Source organism: Penicillium waksmanii, assembly GCF_028829765.1.
Source record: "Penicillium waksmanii strain IBT 27052 chromosome Unknown utg000001l:1.0-4852451.0:1.0-4856178.0, whole genome shotgun sequence".
In the NCBI taxonomy this organism is placed as follows: domain Eukaryota; kingdom Fungi; phylum Ascomycota; class Eurotiomycetes; order Eurotiales; family Aspergillaceae; genus Penicillium; species Penicillium waksmanii.
This window is the reverse complement of record NW_026643248.1, coordinates 3639193-3659665: the sequence shown is the minus strand read 5'-3', so window position 1 is coordinate 3659665 and position 20473 is coordinate 3639193. Positions and strand designations below refer to the sequence as shown.

The 20473-nt window shown below is 46.6% G+C and overlaps 7 protein-coding genes across 7 annotated transcripts; 1 reads left to right on the top strand and 6 right to left on the bottom strand.

Moving 5' to 3' along the window:
- Positions 1 to 2776: 2776 nt before the first annotated feature.
- N7481_001327 (Transposase Tan1) lies at positions 2777 to 3422 on the bottom strand (the record flags this gene model as incomplete). Its single annotated transcript, XM_057260546.1, has 2 exons — positions 2777 to 3100; positions 3375 to 3422. 2 exons carry the CDS (start codon positions 3420 to 3422, stop codon positions 2777 to 2779), a joined length of 372 nt encoding a protein of 123 aa, XP_057128378.1.
- Positions 3423 to 6594: 3172 nt separating this feature from the next.
- On the top strand, positions 6595 to 7612 carry N7481_001326 (DUF2841 domain-containing protein; the record flags this gene model as incomplete). Its single annotated transcript, XM_057260545.1, has 3 exons — positions 6595 to 6766; positions 6815 to 7336; positions 7404 to 7612. 3 exons carry the CDS (start codon positions 6595 to 6597, stop codon positions 7610 to 7612), a joined length of 903 nt encoding a protein of 300 aa, XP_057128377.1.
- A 1498-nt stretch (positions 7613 to 9110) lies between these two features.
- On the bottom strand, positions 9111 to 9875 carry N7481_001325 (uncharacterized protein; the record flags this gene model as incomplete). The annotated part of the gene is made up of 4 exons (XM_057260544.1): positions 9111 to 9195; positions 9275 to 9453; positions 9513 to 9569; positions 9609 to 9875. 4 exons carry the CDS (start codon positions 9873 to 9875, stop codon positions 9111 to 9113), a joined length of 588 nt encoding a protein of 195 aa, XP_057128376.1.
- A 62-nt stretch (positions 9876 to 9937) lies between these two features.
- On the bottom strand, positions 9938 to 10436 carry N7481_001324 (uncharacterized protein; the record flags this gene model as incomplete). The annotated part of the gene is made up of 2 exons (XM_057260543.1): positions 9938 to 10204; positions 10413 to 10436. The coding sequence occupies 2 exons, from the start codon at positions 10434 to 10436 to the stop codon at positions 9938 to 9940; spliced, it is 291 nt and encodes a 96-aa protein (XP_057128375.1).
- Positions 10437 to 10550: 114 nt separating this feature from the next.
- Positions 10551 to 11062, bottom strand: N7481_001323 (uncharacterized protein; the record flags this gene model as incomplete). The annotated part of the gene is made up of 3 exons (XM_057260542.1): positions 10551 to 10839; positions 10916 to 10971; positions 11030 to 11062. 3 exons carry the CDS (start codon positions 11060 to 11062, stop codon positions 10551 to 10553), a joined length of 378 nt encoding a protein of 125 aa, XP_057128374.1.
- Positions 11063 to 12979: 1917 nt separating this feature from the next.
- N7481_001322 (ankyrin repeat domain-containing protein) lies at positions 12980 to 13639 on the bottom strand (the record flags this gene model as incomplete). Its single annotated transcript, XM_057260541.1, has 1 exon — positions 12980 to 13639. The coding sequence occupies one exon, from the start codon at positions 13637 to 13639 to the stop codon at positions 12980 to 12982; it is 660 nt and encodes a 219-aa protein (XP_057128373.1).
- A 4494-nt stretch (positions 13640 to 18133) lies between these two features.
- N7481_001321 (uncharacterized protein) lies at positions 18134 to 19474 on the bottom strand (the record flags this gene model as incomplete). The annotated part of the gene is made up of 1 exon (XM_057260540.1): positions 18134 to 19474. One exon carries the CDS (start codon positions 19472 to 19474, stop codon positions 18134 to 18136), a length of 1341 nt encoding a protein of 446 aa, XP_057128372.1.
- Between the last annotated feature and the right edge of the window lie 999 nt (positions 19475 to 20473).

Here is a 20473-nt window from a genome sequence, read left to right as displayed (position 1 = left end):
GTTGCTATCTCTGGGCTGAGATAAGTGTCCGCCGTATTGAGGACTCGGAAGCACCCTGTGATCGTGGGTACTGGGAGGATTGCCCTGTTGCGGAGCAGCTTGATCATTCTTGTTGGAGGGCGTCGATGGCTCTTCCTCGGTAGTGTCTCCAGACAGAGGTCGGGATGGGCTTCGGCTGTATTCGGACTCCGAGGATGACAAGGACAGTGCGCGCTGCAATCGACGTCGGAAGTCTGGCATCTGCCGGGTGTATGGAATTTTCCGAATGGCTCCCATAGTCGTGTATCGAATCAAGCGGGGTGCTGCCGACAAATAGACCTGTTTGAAAGTTATGACGGGAGTCGCTCTTATATGATTCGTGACGGGTGACACTCTATATATGTGAAAATAGATTCGGCGAGCAAATGGTCGCAGTGGAAGAGGCCATCCCCCTGAGCCCCGGCCAGCCATATCTGGCCTCACATCGTGAAAATTCAAAGCGGGGCCCAATAAGCATTTGGCCACACTTCAGCGGAGTTTCAACGGGACAAACGTTGACTAACAAGCTATCTGCACGAAGTGAACGTCCCAATCCGCGGCTTGCAGAAAGTTGGATTCGCGGTTGGAGTTGCAAGTCAGCGCCCAGCGATTGGTGCCGCAAAGCTGTCACTTTCAATGTGTCCTACTAGCAAAGATTCATCTGCGTGCACATCGGGCTGGATAATCTTGTAACATCCTAGCAGGGGTCAATCGAACTGATAATTTAATTAAAGATTCGTTCATTCAGTGCCTATATTAGATAAATGTAGTGAGGAAGGGTAGATGCGTCCAAAATTGGTAGCATGCATCGAGGCAGCTACGATGGCAAAGTCTACAAACACAAGTTCGAGGGTATGGTCAGTCGATTTGCCAGAGCCAGCCTATTCTTTCGAACTTACCAGCCAAGTTGAGAGTCGTTTGACCTTTGTCAACAACGTTGAGGCATTTTATTTGTCAGGCCTAGACCCAGGAGAGCCAAGGGACCAGGTGGGGCGTGCCACTCCACCCGCTCTCTCCGCCCCGAACTCTTGAAATTTCTTATTTCAACGTTGATAAACCGCCTCAACACCCACGAAATTAGGGTCGCCCAGTGCGAATTTGAAGTCAAAATCTCTGGACTCGGCAAAATTTACGCAAGTGGTCGCTGCCGAAACCTCTACTCAGAATAGCATAAAAGACGCTCTTTTCCCGTCGAAAAGAAAAGCAGGACTTTCCTCCTCACACTCCGGGCCTCGCAGCCTTGGGGTGTCTTTTGCAGGTAAGATCTGCGTTACCAAAAAGTCTTCGCGCGAAAGGCCCCGCGTAATCAAGTTTGCCTCGCAGGGGACGCTGCGTTACCAATTGAGACCCGCAGGAGAGTGTTGCGTCAACAAGTTCTCCCTCGCAGCAATGAGCCCTGCGTTGTAACAATGTGCTCCGCAGGGACATCTGCGATATCACGAGCCTCCGCAGGGACATCTGCGAGATCAAGAGTCTCCGCAGGGACATCTGCGACATCAAGAGTCTCCGCAGGGACATCTGCGACATCAAGAGCCTCCGCAGGGACATCTGCGACATCAAGAGTCTCCGCAGGGACATCTGCGATATCACGAGCCTCCGCAGGGACATCTGCGACATCAAGAGCCTCCGCAGGGACATCTGCGAGATCAAGAGCCTCCGCAGGGACATCTGCGAGATCAAGAGCCTCCGCAGGGACATCTGCGACATCAAGAGCCTCCGCAGGGACATCTGCGAGATCAAGAGTCTCCGCAGGGACATCTGCGACATCAAGAGCCTCCGCAGGGACATCTGCGACATCAAGAGTCTCCGCAGGGGGACGCTGCGAAACCAAGGGAGACCCGCAGGGACGCCTGCGTTACCAAGAACCTCCGCAGGAGACCGCTGCGACACCAAGTTCTCCCTCACAGCCCTGAGCCCTGTGATTGTATAATCTTGAGCTTCCAGGCAGCCTTGAGCCCTGCGTTATCAAATTTGCGCTCATTAGGCGACCCGTGGCGCCGCGGTCCTCGTCCTGATCCTCTGGCCATTGCAGGCACCTCTTCGTGGTGTCAGAGACTAGTATTCGGGGTCGTCAGATCCCGAAGAAGCCAAGACCTGCTCCAAAGAATCAATAGAATCAAGAATCATCCCGCATACTTTGTGTCATGCCCTTCAGCCTGTTTGTAGAGTTCAATAGCCAGGTTCCTGGTTCGCGTGTAGTTTTAATGTAGCCTTGAATCACGCCCTGGCTTTCGACAATGGGCATTTCTTCAACGTAGTGCGAAGTAGAGCACTGAGTCATCGGACCAGTGGGGATCTCAGTGTATGATAGCTTGGTGGCCGATCCGAGCGACGCGTGCAATCCAAAGTAGCCTCCATTTGTGTGAATGCGTATCTTTGCTGGCTATCAGTGGTAGCAAAGTTGTCGCGACGTGATGAGACGCGGGTTATCGACAGTGAGTAGGTAGTGTTGGCGTGCTGATGAAGGCGTGCTGATGGTGAAGACGTGTTGGTGGTGAGGACACGTTGATGGTGAGGGCTGGAGATGAGGGCCGGAGGTGAGTGACAATTGAGAGTTGGTGATGATCATGATCGATGGGAACCAGTGGTCAACATATTGATTTGCGACGCGGCGTAACTGCCGAGCGGTGAAGTGGCTGCCAACGGTGACTAACGTGGTCAACCACCGAGTGGGCCACACCACCGAGTGGGCCACCTATTCCCACAACCACTACGTTTTGTATGAAAAAAGCCACCAACACCAATTAAATTGCAAAAACTAGGCGTTATTATTGAGCGGGCACCTATTGCGCTTATGCCCTACCTTCCTACAATTACCACAACGTTGTGGTGGCCTCTCATTCGCCGATCCTGCTGCGCGCGGGGGTGCCGATGGTGTAGCGATATTGGTTTCATTTACCAATTGTAGACGAATTTGCATATCCTCCACAGTAATACCGCCCTCGTAGGCAATTTGAACACTATTTATAGCATTCTTGCGCTGTTTCCGCCCATTCTCAGCCATCACGCGAGTCATATTGGCCTTTAGAATAGCATGGTTATTTGCAAGCTTTTGGGCACCCTTGCTAACCTGCTCCAATTGCTGTTGTATGTCGGTATTTATAACTGATTGCTCTTCAATTAAGTGATTAATTGAAGCTATTTGCCGTCTGAAATTGACCGATTTGTATGGTGTATGTGGTATAAAATCATTGCTGCTATTGCTACCGCGTGATGGTGGTGGTGTAGTGTTACGGACCCTGCAACATGAGGGGCCGCGACCTACAAATAGGCCATCGAGAGCCAACCATTCTACAATCACCACGACCGCCCGCAGGTCACGTGCAAAACATCACGAGAAATCATGGTCTTCCCACCGGAGCCACACGATACAGAATAACTGGGGTAATCAGTGAAGAGGCCATGATTAAGTCAACTACCTGGGAAGGACGCTATCTTGCGCTCAGCTAGATCCTACGGACCGAACCGCCCCACGATGACACGATCCCCACGATGACCCATAACCCACGACGGAAAGGATCTCACGGACCAGACTATCGTACGAACAACCACGAAGTTCTAACCAACCCAGAGGAACTGAGGCATATCGTGAGATGGGATCCGTTGCAAGGACAAAGGGATCGCACGACTACCACGTGACCACGACTGGTAGATGGGTATCTAGATCGACGGGTAGAAGGCGCCAAGCACCGTCTACCACTCTACCATCTACCACGAATACCACCAAGGAGGACTAGGATATAAAGGACGCTCATTATACACATGTATTTAGTTCTTCGCGATCAATCAATCTAAGTTACTACAGTATACCTTCGGACTACTCTTCATTCAGTTTCATCTCTTGTGACGAACATACTACAAGTAGGGGAGCTCTTCGGACTGACCTATTTGGCGCTCTACCTGGCACATCCTTCGAAGTTACTCAACAGGATCCGAGTCCGTGTAAGACTTAGTACAGCAACGGTACGATTGCGAGTCGATACTTAAGGATTACGAGTGATAGACATCACGTACGACCAACGACACAGAGAACAACTGGTAAGTTGTTTACCAACGATCTAACCACTCACCGTGACCAGTTAGCAACGCGTAACACCTGGTTCATGCAATTATAAATGGGCACATGAGTAAAGTCAAAAGACTAGCCTCATCAGAACGCCACCATGCCGTTCCGGAATGGGCTGGTCCCTGCGGAATACAAGGATTGAGACCTGTGGACTTAAAACTCCTCACACAGTAGTTAAAAATTAAGGAAACCAAATTATATACAGGATGGACGTGTATCCTATATACAATAGATTTCTGTCCTTTCAAGGTTGGTGGACTCTCTCTTTGATTCTATCAGCCACATTGGCTATGCAGTATGCACATTTTGATGAGCACTTACAAATTCCACACTATGAGAAAAGTGAGAAAGACTTTGACTGATAATTTTGAGTACTGGTTGTCCTCCAGGTAATGATCCATAGTGTGGGGTGCGAACATCAAGACGTCCGTGCTAAGGTTCGTGGTAAACGCAGAGTTGGTTCTGCTAGCGAATTTAAGCCTTCATTCTCGGTATAAAGTCCAATTTTTGTTTTCATGTAAATATTCTCTGTACTAGTATGTTTACTGGCAGAAAAGGGTGAGACAGGCTGACATTAGTCGCCTCCCTATGTATGCGTAGCGCAAGGCTTCTACTTGATGGATATGGCTCGCTGAATAACCTTGAAACTTGATTCGAAGGGTTTCAGTAACCGACATACCCACTAGACCTGCTATAGTGAGCCAGAGTATGAAATGTTAGACTGCCAAATGCGAACTATGCTTCCCACTGAAAGTGCTCCAAGCATTCGTACGCACATGAGAAGTCATGAAATCTTCATCCGCCTCATCAATACACCCGCTGTGGAGGAGTTGGGGCGCTACCTCTTCGCTGGTAGCATGAGTGGCATAGCTCACGCTCCTGATAACCAGGATTTGCTAACGCTTTGTGGCGTCGGTTTTTATCCCGCCGACGTGTCATATTGTATTGCATGAACCGTATTGTTAGCTAGGACGTAGGGGTTCGTGGACGGCCCGGCGCACAGGCTGTGAATCCGTGCGCTGCAAATCCTCGTGTTCTACCCGATCAAATATTCTATAGCTGATTCGCTCTCTTTCTCAGGGACTGGCCCTTCCATTATTCCTACGCAAAGGAAACTGCATACGAACATACTATTATACGAATCAAGTGTAGAGTGGAGGGAACTCCAACATCGATTCTTGGGGCATAACCGAGTTGTTTACGCGAACTGAACAGAAAAATGGGGTTTGTTGATTCTCATTATTCAGACATTATGCACACACACCAAAGGAGTACTCGTTGTAGTCAGATACAAGATAATCAATCCATCAACCATATGATCAAACCTAATTAACTAGATCACCTACGACGAGCAGCCTGATCTCACTGACATTTTGGCCCGTTTGACGTTAAAGTCAGCGATAACAACGCCAGGCACTACATAGGAGCCTCGCGCTAAGACGCAAGGATCGCCATTGGAGGCTTGAGCTAGTTCTCCGCGAGTTACCGATTCGTCTTGATGCGTGCATAGTTTGCGCCCGTCAGGAAGGATCGACATCCGGGAAGATATTCCGGCCATTAAAAACGGTCCTCGGCAAATCCCACACGTTTACCATAAAAATGCATGGCAGAATCACAGGGGCCTGGGATGCCCCAAAGGAAGACTCTGGCCTTTTCAGGGGCCTGTCATAAGGTATTTTTGTCTTCTTATCTTGAATATAGTCTCAATTTCCAAAGTCTGCCCCATGCATTATCCAAGGCAAGGAGATTGCATAACGGCGCAGAAAATAAAGAAAATTCCGACTACTTTGGCAAGGTCGCTGTTGCCATTTGTGCGCGACCAACAGGTGATCCACATTCCAGCCCTGTTACATTCGGCCAACATGAAGGCAGCCTTTGACACACCAAATGCCATGGGATTTTGGTGCAGCGGGAAATCTTTTTGGGATTTCTTATTTTTTTTCTTTTAAAAAGTCTGCTTTCTGGCCAAGCCACAGAAACTCCTTTCAAAGTTGCTTCACAGACCGAATAGCTGGGATTTAGCCCTCAATTAACGCTTGTACTTTTGCTATTGGCTCGTAGATGTCTCATTTCCTCTCATGCAGTGGTCCTCATGATACGGCTGACGGAATGAACCGTGCTAATGAGCATGTCAGACACAAAAGGGACAGCCGGCCCCTCCAGCCAGGTTATATATGTCTGGGGTAGATTCCACACGCCAGATTTTGTCAGATCTGGCAGTCGACACAGATGTTCCTTTTTGCCTCCTCACTGACAGCGTATTTGCGGTTCTTCTGAGTGTACAGTGGCATTTTTAGCCTGAGGGCTCTCCCATTTTCGCATCCCAGTTTGGAATTTTGCCAGGCTAAGGATCAACTAAGACAGCTTTGGGCACAATTTTGGTTATAAAGAGAAGTGCATAGGTCTTTATCTCATGAGATGGTAGCCACTTGTGCTGAATTATAGATTTAAATATGCTGACTGCTAGTCAGGAGAAAGCTAATCTACCCGCGGCCGCAAAATTGAACAAAATGCCATCGACACAATTTTTACTCGTGTATCTCGACGCGAATGGAGAAATCCGTCTAGAATCATCTGGGCCAATCGCGGATAGTTGCCACACGGTACTATCCATGAAGGTGATTGATGCATTTCTGAGAGCTGGTCAGATGTCTAGAGAAGTCTGCATCCCCAACCACCAAGGTAGTTATCACTATCATCCTAGCAATGATCTTAATTGATGATAATTAGCAGTCGAGCCCAGCGTAACACTTTCCCTTTGTCAAAAAGAGCCGGACACAGTGAAAGGTTTTTCTCATCCATCGATACCCATCCAGACGCATTCTGGAGGCGCCGAGCTTGCGAATAATCGGCTCATGAGACAGCCTATCACCGAGGCTGCTAATTTTCAGCCTTTTTACAATGAGCCGTCACCCTTTTTCCCCAGCAAATCTTCCGAATATAAATGGCAGGGCTTTTCCAACGAAACATACAAGTCTGTGGGCGACAAGAAAGCCGCGATATCAGTCAAGAACCATGATCTCTTGACCCTTTATTATGAAAAGGCCTTCGAGAATATCCAGCAGACCAATTGCCGGACTCTAGCTAAAGCCTATGTTAAGCTTGTAGAGCCTCAGAAACAGGTGAACTACCCATACAATGGACGTAAGGTCATCGCAGGTACTAAAAGCCAACTTGATCCTACTGAGACTAAGCCACCGTGGTGGCCCTCGAGAGTCACCCATCGGGAGCCAGATCACCTTCCTAAATTTGGTAAGCCCATTATCATAATGTAGATGTTAAGGTAGCTAACCTGACAAAGAACGCATCCAGCTTCTAGTTCATATTCTTCGTGAGATGCGCACCAGCCACGGGATTTCGGTTGCAAAACTTAGAGAAGCCGATCAGCAAGTTCGCCATCATATTAATCCACCTGAACGATTGCACATCCTGGACGAGTTATATCGAGTCAGGCAACAAGAGGAGGGGTTATTAGACGGACACAATGGTTGGCTTTATGGCACACCCTTCAATCATGAGCTGTTTTAACACTTACATTCCTCTGCAGATGAGCAAACGACGGCTTGGATCTCCCACGCAAATTTTCCTGGGTCTTTAGCGGCTCCTAGCCAGACAAGCAATACTATCAACAGCGGCTCTATCCACACTATTTTCACTCGAGATAGAAAGACGCCGGACCACTCAGTATCAGCATGGAGCAATCATGCCCTCGGAACCAATATTGACAAATATGATAAGAAACATATGGTCTCGTCAAAAGCCGGTTCTGAATATGGCTCTTCGGTTGCTACTCGGCCTTTGAAGAGGAGACTCAAAGTTGCAGAGATCCACTCAGCAGCTAGGCCAAAGAGCTCTCATCTTCCTACGCCCTATCCCCTTCCTCCTACTATTATTGATCAATTACCTCTGGTCGACTGCTATGACCCGGCTTTTCTGATCCAGCCTCTCAAGCTTCCAGAACTCAGCCACTCGGAAACCAGCATGCCAAATAAATCATTGCAGCATCAGGAAAAGTGCGACATCTATCTCCAGAATCCCACCTTCGACACCTCAGCCCAATACTGGCCAATGCTGGATCCAATCTGCCACATCACCCCCAACATTGGTGTACCACAATCCCAACCACTTGCCCCAGATCCACATTTTAATATGCGGTTTCCCCCGATGTCGATTGATGGCATGACTGCTCCTGGGACATCAGCCTGTTCACTCCCAAATCCAATAGCACCGAAAGCTGAAGCAGCTTACGAAGCGGCTTATGACCCGACTCGGAGTTTTTAGCTTAGCCTGATGCAGAAATTTCAAGGCATTCGTGGCCCTCGGTATAACCTATAACGGATCGAGCTTTCGACTTGGATTCTGTAAGAGATCGAAGACAGTATCTTCTTTTTGCGCTCTTCTGGCTTCCATCTGCTGTACTTGGCCTCTTTTCATCATTGCGGTTTTGTCTTCTATCATATTTATTCCCAATAAGTGTCGGGCGTGAGCAAGCATTGTTTTGCAGGATCTGTCATAGTTCTTCTGATCTACTTGCCTCATATACTAGGGTTGAGTTCTTCGTGTGAGATAACACGCTACGCGCCGTACTCAGAGATACCTGTCAACCAATTCTGAATATTGGTTAAGATCACGTAAACGCTTGGTGGTGCCATTGGTCAGCGGTTGGTGCGACGGCTTGGGTGAGAACGTAAGATTTTTTTCATGATGATGGAGTTGCATGGTTGAGTGATTGAAGGAGACTTTAATCCACTTCCTGGTCGGACGGGAAGTGTAATAGTTTCTTGTTTGTGGCCATCATGTCAGCGCTGTCGATTAGTCGGGTCTCTCTCTCGCCCTATTTCATTTCTTGGCGTGCATGGCTGGTTGGGTCTCCATGTAAATTAGAGATCTTGTGTATGATTTATCACGGACAACCTCGGTATATCGCATCCAATGGTCCGGATATCACAATTTTAGTACTTTCAAAGTCAATGGAAGGCCGATCCAGCCAGCATCACAGGCCCGAGACTACTTGTTGCATAATTCATTACTCGGGTTGGTATTCAAGTTCAGAAAGCTTCACGCCACAATGCAAAAACTTCTTCACAGTCTTTCGTACCTGGTCCCTGGTACTGGTGGCCGCCGAAATTAGATAGAAATTAGCATATGTGAAGCGGGAACCGGGTTACAGGAGGACCACGTACCCATCACTAAGGCCCTTGCTCATCGCGAATGTTCGGTAGCCTCTCGATCTGGTCTCCCGATGCCTCGAGCGAGACTATATTGTCATAATCGGGTACACCTTGGTAAAAGCAGGCTCTTTCATGTTTTCCTATTGGCGTCTTATCATGAGCAAGCCCTTTTTCGACGTAGATTGAAATGCTGAAAATCTGTAGACGTATTTGCGTCAATACTAAACAAGGTTTCCATTTTGAAGCCGGCGACATACATAGCCTTTATCTATAATATCGTCCTCCAGGAGGGGTTGAGCAGGTCCTCGGCTGCGCTGACCATTTCTAATTTGTTAGTGCTGGTGCTGGCTGACTGGAAACGGAAGGGTCTTCTCACCGATTGATTCTATCTGCCATACCAGATGCAGCCGACGGACGTGAAGAGTACAGGTATTATAGCCATGTATCGTCTTCTTCACGTATGGGATTGTTGTCGCGATCCCAAAACCGCTCGCAATCAGTAGCACGGTTTTATACCCATCAAAAATCTCACTGGTACCGTGTGGACCTGTGAACATGGCCAAGAATGACATATGGCTCTCATGAGCGCCAGCTTTAAGACGAAAAAGATCTAGGGTCATGCCACTCCGTGGATGTACAGATAACTCAATGGTATCATGTCTTCCACGCGACCAAGATAAGACTATAAAGGGTGGGTTTGGATCCACGACCAGAATCCAACTGATGGCGTCCACAGGTTGATATACTGGCCCGCATCTATCTTGATTGGCCGGGGCAGAATCACACGAATCTGGGCCGCTTTTCTTAGCTTAGGATGTGCAAGAGAGCCGTCTGGAGTGAAGGATACAAAGGCCCGAGGAGCACCGTGACCCGAAAATAGTCCGTTCGTGTAACAAAGGCTGACAATCTCCAGTGCAACCGCGTTCTGAGCTACCGTAACGTTTTGGCCCTAATGTTAATTCGCATATAGTATGATTCTGTGCGTGATCAGTAAATGACATTCAAAATTTACGTTACTTGAGGTGTGTAGCTACCAATATAGAGATGGCTGTAAACTACGATCAACCACAGTCAAACTGTTATGCAGTATAAGGTTCCCCCATAAATGACATCTGTCTTGTTTTACCATGGAAAAGGCTTCCAAATAGGGATAAAACCAGAATCCCAAAGAACTTGAACATTGGAGATCCAATTATGAAGCGCAATCTGCCCCCGACTCGCAACTAACCTTGCCTCAAAGCCGCGCCCCCCTTTTTGTAAACATTTGTTTCTCTGATATCGTGATTATAACCTCTTTAAGTAGATTTCGTAATGATTTTCGCATCATCATCGTTGTATTTTGAGTTGTAGCGTTTCATTTCTGTTTCACAGTGGAGAAGACTCTTTCTTTCAGGGCTTACGCTCTTTCTATCCAAGAATATGTTGGCACCATAATCGACATTGCTATTAATTGGGACTGGTGCGTTAGGGTGCGAGATACTATCACGATTTGGATGCTTGCAGCCCGACTCAATGGCCCCAGTTTCGTTCGCACGTTGGCCTGCAGAAAGAGCGAAATCACCGGAATCAAAAGTACGTTCGTTCCTTTATTTCCGTAAGCAAGAAAGTGGGCGGGATTAGCTCCTTTAAGATTACCTTGAACCACTTGTCAAGCAAATACCCAAGAGGCTGCTTTTCGTATAAACTGAAGTGACGTTTCTCACTTTCAGAAAGCGGCTGCAAGAAGTGCAATTAGCGTCACAACTCGAGATCTGTGATAAGGTCCAATGCCTACTTCCAAGTTCGACGTTTTGCGCTCGGTCTTCATTTTCAGTAAGCCTGAGAATGATTTATGCAATAAGCACCAAGAGAAGATAAATTCATTTCAGCGGGTTAATATAGGATGAGTAAGTTTTCTATCGCCACGGGTAGATGTGCTAATGACGTATTACTAGGCCTCACCAAAACCCGCCCACCGCCAAAACCCGAGGTCTAGTCCTCACGTTATATGAAAGGTGGTACGGAACACGTGATGCTCAAAACGTTTCGGTTCAACAATATTCCGTAACGGAGGAATTTTCCACGGCTCTCCTGCCCTTTCATTAGTTCATGTTGTGATCAGCTTCCAAGGCCTCGAGGCATCAGACTGCCGGGCAGCTGGTGTGGATGCATGAATTATAAGGATACGGGCATGTGTTCCGTCGGCTGCATATACTTTGGCGATGTCCTCAGCACGTCAGCCCGCCTGGCTCGAACTTCTTCCAAGCGAAATACTCGGTGTGGTTGTTAAGTGTCTCTTTACCAACGACGTGAAACATCTTTCGTGTGTCAGTAAACGATTGAGGGACGTTTCAACACCATACTTATTCCGTGGAGTTCGATTTTCGTTCTCTGATTCCGGTCTCCTTGGACTACGAAGGCTTATGCTATCCGACGTGCGCCAATACGTAGTCTCTTTCACGTATGTGATCCCGGAACTACTCCGACCTGGTAAGTCCACTTAATTTGCATATAGAAGAGTTTACTAATGGGGTGGGAGAAACGACGGACTTTGAACATTTTAGGCGCAGTATCCTCCCACCTGAAAACTATGCCGCGTGTGGGAGTTTTCGATCTGGGCTACCAGTCCCATACATGCTTGTCTATGATACCTTCAAAGCTATATCTATAGAACAACAAGGTCTCGTGGAGAAACATGAGGATGTGACTGCGCTGTCGGCTGTTTTCAGACGGCTTCCCCGACTGTCAGAGCTCAACTTGTGTTTTTGCCAGACCCTTGCCAAAGAGCACTGGATGGCACTTTTCATGGATCAAACTGTGGAAACCAGCACATACGGGCATCATTTACCTGTTCTATCAAGCTTCCTGAAGGTTGGAAGGGATTTCGGTATTTCTCTACACACTGTTCACTTATCCTGTCTTGAGCTTCCTTACTATTGCTCATTAAACACGCTTGAAGCGCAGAATCTACGCGCTCACCTATTTAACTTGTTGGAAGACTGTCGAATATTACGCCTCAGCGGATCTGGTTCACCGTTGAAATCACTATCCCGCGCAAACATGCATTTTACGCAATTGGACCTGTGCCTTCTCACTGTACCTCAAGCTACCCTGCATGAATTTTTCCTGAGCAATGTGGTAACAACATCTTTTGGATTCCACGATATAAATCTGCTTGGTTCAGACGGTTCGGAGCCTGATTCAGCCGTACTGTCCCCAAACCTGGCTCGCAACAGACTTGGCATTAATTGGTCTGCCATATGCTGGACGAGTTCCCGTTGTCCTATTTGCGGGTGCGATAGTTGGAAGCTGTCAAGGACCTGACATGGCGAGCAAGTAGATGCAAATCCAGAAGATCGGTAATCGAAGTGAAGCTGATCTTTCGCACCACGAGATGAATCCGGCTCACCTTCGCATGTGTGGCGAAGCAGAGTATTCAATGGGAACTATATATTGTGTTATTGCTAGAGCCGCTGTCGCCTATGACCTTTTGCTGTTTCACTTGCTTGCGAAACTTCAGATTACTTTTTAAATGCAGAACACGTGTTTTAAATGATGTTATATTTATTCAGTTAACTTATATTCCTACACTAGTTCAATGCGCAGTAATTCTTTTGCTTTTCGACAAATTCAGCCAATATTTGAACGACATCCTCATGTCCTTCATCCAGAGCGAGCATGAATGGAGTCAACCCATCGTGGTCTCTCGAATTCAAATCGATATCTTGCCGTTCCATCAAAGTCCTCACAACGGCACTATGGCCTCTCCGTGCCGCCATGCCAAAGGGGTATACCCGTCCTTATCCCTGGAATTGATCGCGACATCCACGCGGTCAAGAAGTAGGCAAGTGATTGCTTTGTGGCCCATTGCTGCTGCCCGTGCGAGGGGAGTGCACTCTTCATCGTCCACCGAGTCAGCCTCAATATCTTTGCGCCTAAGCAGTAGTTTCACTATGTCGGTATGCCCTCCTTCCGCTGCCAATGCCAGAGGTGTCGCGTTGAACAAGTTTCGAGAGTCAACTTGAGTATCTCGATGTCCCAGCAATACTTCTATCACATCCTTGTATCCTTCTTCAGCGGCTCGCGCCAGTGGTGTACTTCCATAATCGTCTTTGGCATTCACGTTGGCTGTGGGTTCATCTAGAAACAACTGTACGATAGAAGTACGCCCTCGGGAAGCTGCGTGAGCGATCGGAGTTACCCCATAACGGTCGGACAAATTGATATCGAAGTCGGGGTGGCCAAGGGTGAGGGCTGCTGTCGCAGTGTCGTTTCTCTCGATCACCCACCACAGCGTATGGTTGCTACGCTGAACCTGTGCATCAGTATTCAAGCTATAGCTCGGAGGCAGGCCCGTCACGATCCTTTGTACGGACGTTGAGCCATCAGATGGCCAAGAACCCATATTTGCGATGTGCCAGATCAGTTCGGAGTTCTGGGGTATCAGCCGAACCCCTTCGACAAGCCCGTTCCCTTCCTGGAGGCTCTAACATCTCACTCGTGGCACCTGAGTTCCACCGATGGGCCGCTAATGCGGGAACATTGGGGGCTATCGTGCATGCAGGTGGTAGTTGCGTGTAAGCGCTTCATTCGGGGGATCGGCGTGCACAGGCCGTCGGACAACCAGCAGTGGCGCGACTTTTTGACTCGTAGAGTGTCGGAACAGAAATGTACGTCCAATCAGGTCCATGGATAGTTGTCTTATTCTTGTTATGTTCGCTCACATACTAATTTGTATGCGACCGACCATGACTAAGACTCTTGGCTAAGTTACAATGATACATTCTGACCATGCCTTACAATACCAATTCCCCACTGATACCGACAGAATGCAACTTCCTCCCATATCATTTCTTGATACAGTATCCAGGACACATGGATTATCAGTCTGCTACTATCGGTAGGCTATTTTCCACAAAAGCTAATTCCCACAATCTTCACTTCACTTTGTGGCTTATGACATGATCCCTTGTCCTGACATCACGTGTAGCAAACTGAAACTAAACTTGCCTCGGTTTAGCTCAAGACCAGCCATTTTAGGCTTAGCGCTTATAGAGCGGTTGTACGTGAGACCACATTCAGGGCGAACCGAAACTTATCTGTTCATTGGGGGATCGCTTTGACCCTGAACTCCACGTGACCGACGCCCCATTTGTAGGCAGCAGATGTGGGTTTACACCAAAAACGACCGTTCAACTTCAATATTACCTGGTGAAAACTGCCAAATGGTGACATCTGCTCGCTCGATTCTTTAGCTTAAGCGCGGTTGACAGTCAAGAATTATGTTTTCTTATTCATCATGATTACCCAATCAATTTTGCTTTTGCTCAATTAACCACTCAAATTCTCTTGTTCATGTTGGTTTATTAAGTGATGCTTCAATGTTCATATTGTTGAGGGGAGTTGATTGTGTGTTGTGTTGGATGTGTTGTCTAAGATACAAGTAGACTGAGAAGTCAGGTATATATTTGTGCACGTGATCCCAGCCTCATTATTATCCCAGCAACCGGGATATTTTAACAATTCAACGGTCAAAACACGCGCTATCTGACCAAATTTAAATACTGTAGCTCCTTTACCTACGCTGTAGTTGAAAGGCTGTTGATGTAAGAATCCTGAGCGATATTCTCATAATCACACCACACGCCAAAACATTGCTCAAATCGCAGTACTCCAACTCTCAATTGTTGTTCAACGGTCAAGAAAGCGGATTTTCAGATAATTATCTGAGGCTAGCAAATACACCAACAATCATAAAATTCCAGGGCTGAGTGATTTCAGTATTTTCTAGATATCCGTTAAAATTGACACAGCGGTATGTAAAGCTTTGTACGGTATGGAGATTCGATACCATTTAGGTTACTCAGGGTTGCGATGGAATCGTTAAGTCGAGCTGGTGAAATTTATGTCAAAAGAACCTCATCTAAAGCCAGTCGGGAAAATTCAAGTACATAATAATTGAGCATACATAACGTTTTCTCGAATCTGCTAGCTACTATTCGCTTTATCTGCAGTATTCATACTCCTATGCTCTTTCGCGGCCTAGATAGTTCCATTTCAAGGAGCAGATGCCCCTCAGGAAATTGTGCTAAAAAATGACCATGATGTCTCCAGCCAATCAACGTCATACGCGGACATTATGCGCTATTCAATCGAGATCGACCGGGATCCCCGCCTCAAACTTGCGACGGTGAGCCAATAACAAGCCTTCTTTTGCTAATAAAGCCTCCAATCAGCAATATTTCACCCCGCAAGAGGAGCAAGCCCTAGTTGGACATGTGACACGAGCATCCTCACACGCTCGCCTGTGTTAATAACCTTGCTTAACTGCTTAACAACTAAGTGAAATAGGAAGAAGCTTCATAATCCTAGATCTGTTTCTAGGACTTCTGGTGTAATAGCGGCGTACATGGCGTAATCTAAATCATTCCCTACTTACGGACGCGATTGTAGGGCGGATGTTCCGTTTAGCGGCGCTAGTAATTTTCATACATCAAATTACAGGATTCTTTTCATTCATCTGTATTCGCTTTATCAATACTTGTGTTTTATGTAGCTTTCTGCTGCCAAGACTTCCATCAAGATTAGAGTATCCCCAGAGAAAATGTTTATGATAATATAAAAAAGTAATATAAGTAGCCAGGTAGGCGAATGAATACAAAATTGTCTTTCTTATTCATCTCAGACGTTTTCGTGGATGATCTTGGCGTTATAGTGGAAGACAGCAGATTTGCTAGTCGCACATGTCATCTCGTAATTCGCCACGTTAGCACTTTGTAATTTTAGTTTGAATAGCACGATCAAATAAGGAATCAAATAATGATTATTTCAGCTGCTCTCAGGCGATATTCAATATGTGTATTGAGAGTGACAGTGCTCGAATGTGCAGGTACCTGGCGGGCGTTTCATCACACAGGGCATTTCATGTCACCGGGATGGGGGTTACATAAGACAGGAGACTACACATAATGGCTATCGATCGAAACAGAACGTAATCCGCCTCTCTTTCCTCCAATACCCATCATGGTCCCAAATATGAGTAGGCTCTAGGTATGACTACCCCACAAATTATCTGACTTACTAGGTTCAGCTTCGCGCCAGTATGGAAGATCACAACAGGGGCAAGCCCATTTCCACCAATTGTTTCATCAAGGGCCAAGTCTTGCTGCTTGAAGTGGAATGGCAGCGCCTCATCTGTGAGCTTGAAAGGCCACAGAGTTACTCCTGGACCTTGTATCATCAATACAATAGTACAAGGAATGAGCGAGATGAGGCAAGAAGAGGACAGGGGCTGGGTTGTTAAGGAGAGACGAGCAATGTATTTTGCAATGCATAATAGTCTACTGGAGGACCATTGACTGGCGCAATGAAGGTAAATTTAAGGTATTCCCTTACATATATCTGTCTTACAAAAGGGAGACAGTCAGAACGTAAGTCCTGGTGGCTTCGAAACTCTGAAAAGAGCCCTGATGACCCAGCACACGACTGGATTCTCAGTCTTTGTAATTTCAGTGATAGCACCGGTTGGAGGAGAGCAGTCTGATCATTACTAAGTATTGTGATATGAGGTTGGTTGGAATCTCTCGGAGATAGCTGCATTATAATTCTGAGCTACCGTACCAAGCCAGGCAACAACCTAGGGAGGGCCTCATTCTTAGAATATCGATTTCATATGAATTACCCATAGACGGCAATACTTGAAATACATGCTAACCTATCTTAGCTCATCTATCAAGCATAGGACTTATATTGCTAGGTGCGCCTATTCTCGGCACAACTTCAAGGGCGTAGGTCATTACACTTGCAGTATTTTCTTTATACTTTGGGACTATGTGACGAGAGAGCTGACAAAGCTTAGATCCAGCCTTTGATTTGTACTATGTGATAAATGTACATCCAGTCCCTTGAGCGACGTGCAGTAAGAGTTCAATGCACTTCTTCGGGCTCAAGTCAGTTGATAACGCTCGATTCACCAACCAAGCCGAATTGCCAAGTCCGAATGACTAATTTGTAATTCGTAATGAGGAGGCGTTTGTAGTTTGTGAATCATAGGTGTAAGCGCTCGTGACTGATCCGATTATCCTGATAGATGTTTCACCAAAGAGATATTGTCTCCCGTTTGTTTTGGAACAAAGCGCGTTCTGTAGCACCGACATTCTCGCTCACCGGATAATACCCCTCAAAGTACCAATTTTTCGGAAGACCTCTTCAAGTCTCTTTTGTGCATGGTCAGCATATTCGATGATAAACTTGCATCATTTGTTCACCGGAGTGAACGGCTCATTCTGACTGATGGGCAGGTCTTTATCCACACGTCGTTCGCGACAAGAAAGTTGAATCAAGTCCGTTGAATCCTCCATCCTTGCACAGCTTAGTAAACATGGATTCATCTCGTCTCTGTCCGATCTGCCTCAACGTCGTTGGGTTACGCGGGTCGCATGGAGCGGCTCGTAGAGCGATGCATTCTGAGAGATTTCTGGCGGCAACAAGCTTGCCATTGTTCGGTAATTTTGGCATATGGATGAGCAGTGAGGTCTGTAATGCAGCCAATCAACGCTTATAGGTTGCATTGAAGAAAAGAAAAGGCTTCCACTGTGTCCATCTGGGCCAAATCAATAGCAACACGGCCCAAGTTAGGTAGTGCCATGTAGGAAAGCTATCTAAGCAAGGGGTTCATGACAAGATTCATTCTTAGAGTTGGAAAACAAAGAATAGAAGCGAGCAGGCAGAGGATTTAAGGCGTATGGTGGGACAGAGTATCGGTTCGACCTCCTCCTCTCATCACTGCACTGAAGAGCCTTGCTGTTAGGTAAAGTAGAGATGTGAGATCGAGTACTAATCCAGCTTCAGGACATTCAAGGCGCAGTCCAACGGCCTATACCAGTGATTGTCAATATCCTCATGTATTCCATACCTCAAGAACTTCAGGAACACATACCCATCCACTGTCAAAAGTCTGCAATATAGCCAAACGCTGGCCAACACGAAGGTCAAGTTGGCCCACTCTGGATGAATTGTAATCCATTTCCACGGTATAAATATCTTTCACCAACGGGTGCGCAGCGAGAAGGTTTTCCATGCTCGTTTTTTCTAGGGGGTCCATGTCATATATATGACCCACGTAAGGGCATTCAGTTTGCCCTCTATATTGGTCTTTTGATGGTGCTTTCATGCTATGGGAACTCGATGTAGACTCCGTCACCCAGAAAGCGATCGAAGCAGGTGGTGAGTGCTCTAGTGTGGAGCGAATCTCTATTTGTGGAGACTTGCTTGAGTCGATAGTAGCACTGCCTGTCTCATTTCCAGGTTGCGTACCCCCAAAATACGTAACATGTCTCAAAGTTTGTCGCTTAGGCCTCACTAAATCTGACATTGAAGAGATCAGCCGAATACCGTAGATGTAAATTTTTGACAGGAACTCGTTGAAAAATCGGCTGGTGCTGTCAAGAGGATTGTGTATGCTAACACTTTCTTTTTCAGAAAGTGCTTGTCGAAGGCGCCTGCGTTTTTTGTAAAGTGGAAGCAAAATGAGAACCGCAATAAACCCTGCGGTGCCGGTGACTGATAGAGCAATGCCAGCATGTGCAGCCGTTGAACTAGCTGATGTGTTTGATGTTGGGGACGCGGGTATTGATGGAACACTGGTTGATGTTGCCAGGTTGGTAGTGACCACTGGATGTGATTGGGTGGGATTAGATGGCTGGATAGTATCGACTGCGGAATTCAAATCTTCGCCAGATGGGGCAATGTGGTCCCAGTTTGATTGCTGATTCGGATCATACTGGACACCGTCTGCGTTGAAAGTTGTTCCGAGCTGTGTGGAGGCAAGCTGTTTAGCCATATGAGGCTGGCCTTCTGTTGCTTGCTGGTTCCTATTATATTGATGACCATTGCTAGAAGGAGTGGAAGGGGTTTCTTCACCCCAGGGTGATCCTTCATGATATTGGTCATCATCCCAAGTTTGGGAGATACCTTTCTTGGCTGAAGAGGATTGTTTATCTGGATGATACTGACCATCATCCTGATGGTGAGAGGGAGAATTTTTGTCCGAAGGGAATTGCTGACTAACTAGACCTTCGGCATCCTGCTGGTCTTGCGATGAGCCCTGCTGATCCCACGATGTTCCTTGGGTGGCTTTATTCATGAATTTGCGAACTCCTGGTACCACAGAAGGCTGGCTTGACCCCCACTTTGCGATCAAATGAGTATTGTGAATACTCTGTACGATAGTCGAAGTCATCGTCAACGTACCCAACGGATAGGTGAATGAAGAATTGGTACTCAACTGTATGGGAAAGAAGCATCAACAACTAACTCTCAAAATACGTCCTAGTTTCATGTAGACGGCGTATGTTCAATTGTCATGTATATAGTAGCACATTTATAACTCGCTCTTCAAGGGGTTTGTATTCATTTTCGATTTGTTTTATGTTTTTTGTTTTGTTGTCTTACAAGATAACATACCTAAGGTAGAGGTCCGGGTACAATTTTCCTTATTTAGGACTTGACAATACAAGTATTGAAAGCTACGAGGAATCTGAGGTAACCCGAATATGTAGTAATATCCGCACATTTATGTCCATAAAGTGGAGAGCTGCTCGCTGGGCCATGTTACATTTGAATGTAAACAAGCCTATCCGCCAAAGCTTGGGAATACTCCAACGAGATTGGATATGGCTGGTCTTGCGGAATATATTAAATAAAGAATAAAATAAATAAAAAATAAAAAAAAGCCAACGCGTTGGTATGGATTGCGTCGGCCTACATGACCTAATTACTTCGTGCTTTTACTTCTGATTTCTATGGGAAGCATCAGCTCAATGTATTCAGGAGTGATATTTAAAAGGCATAGAGAGATCAGCGGTCCTTTTTTTCTTTTTTAATAATGCTTGCACATGAGAAGTAAAAGTTTAAGAGACCATTAAACTCTACATATTTTCGAAACATGTGAGCTACGTTGTGCAATCTACTCGCCGAAATGAATTTACTACCAATATCGTATGGGATGGATGGTCAAAACCAGTAGCTTAAGCTCAGGCCAATCAAGACAGGGATGTGGCAGATCCGCTTCAGATCCGAGTTATGTAGGCTTGGTACTTATACCGCTAGCTAGGGGCTGCCGAACACGTCAAATGGGATTTTCATGAACCGAGTGGTCCGCAATTTACAGTCTGGCCAATCAAAGACCTGGCCCCTGTCAAATATATATGTTGTGATATGAGGCTGGTGTAGATCATGA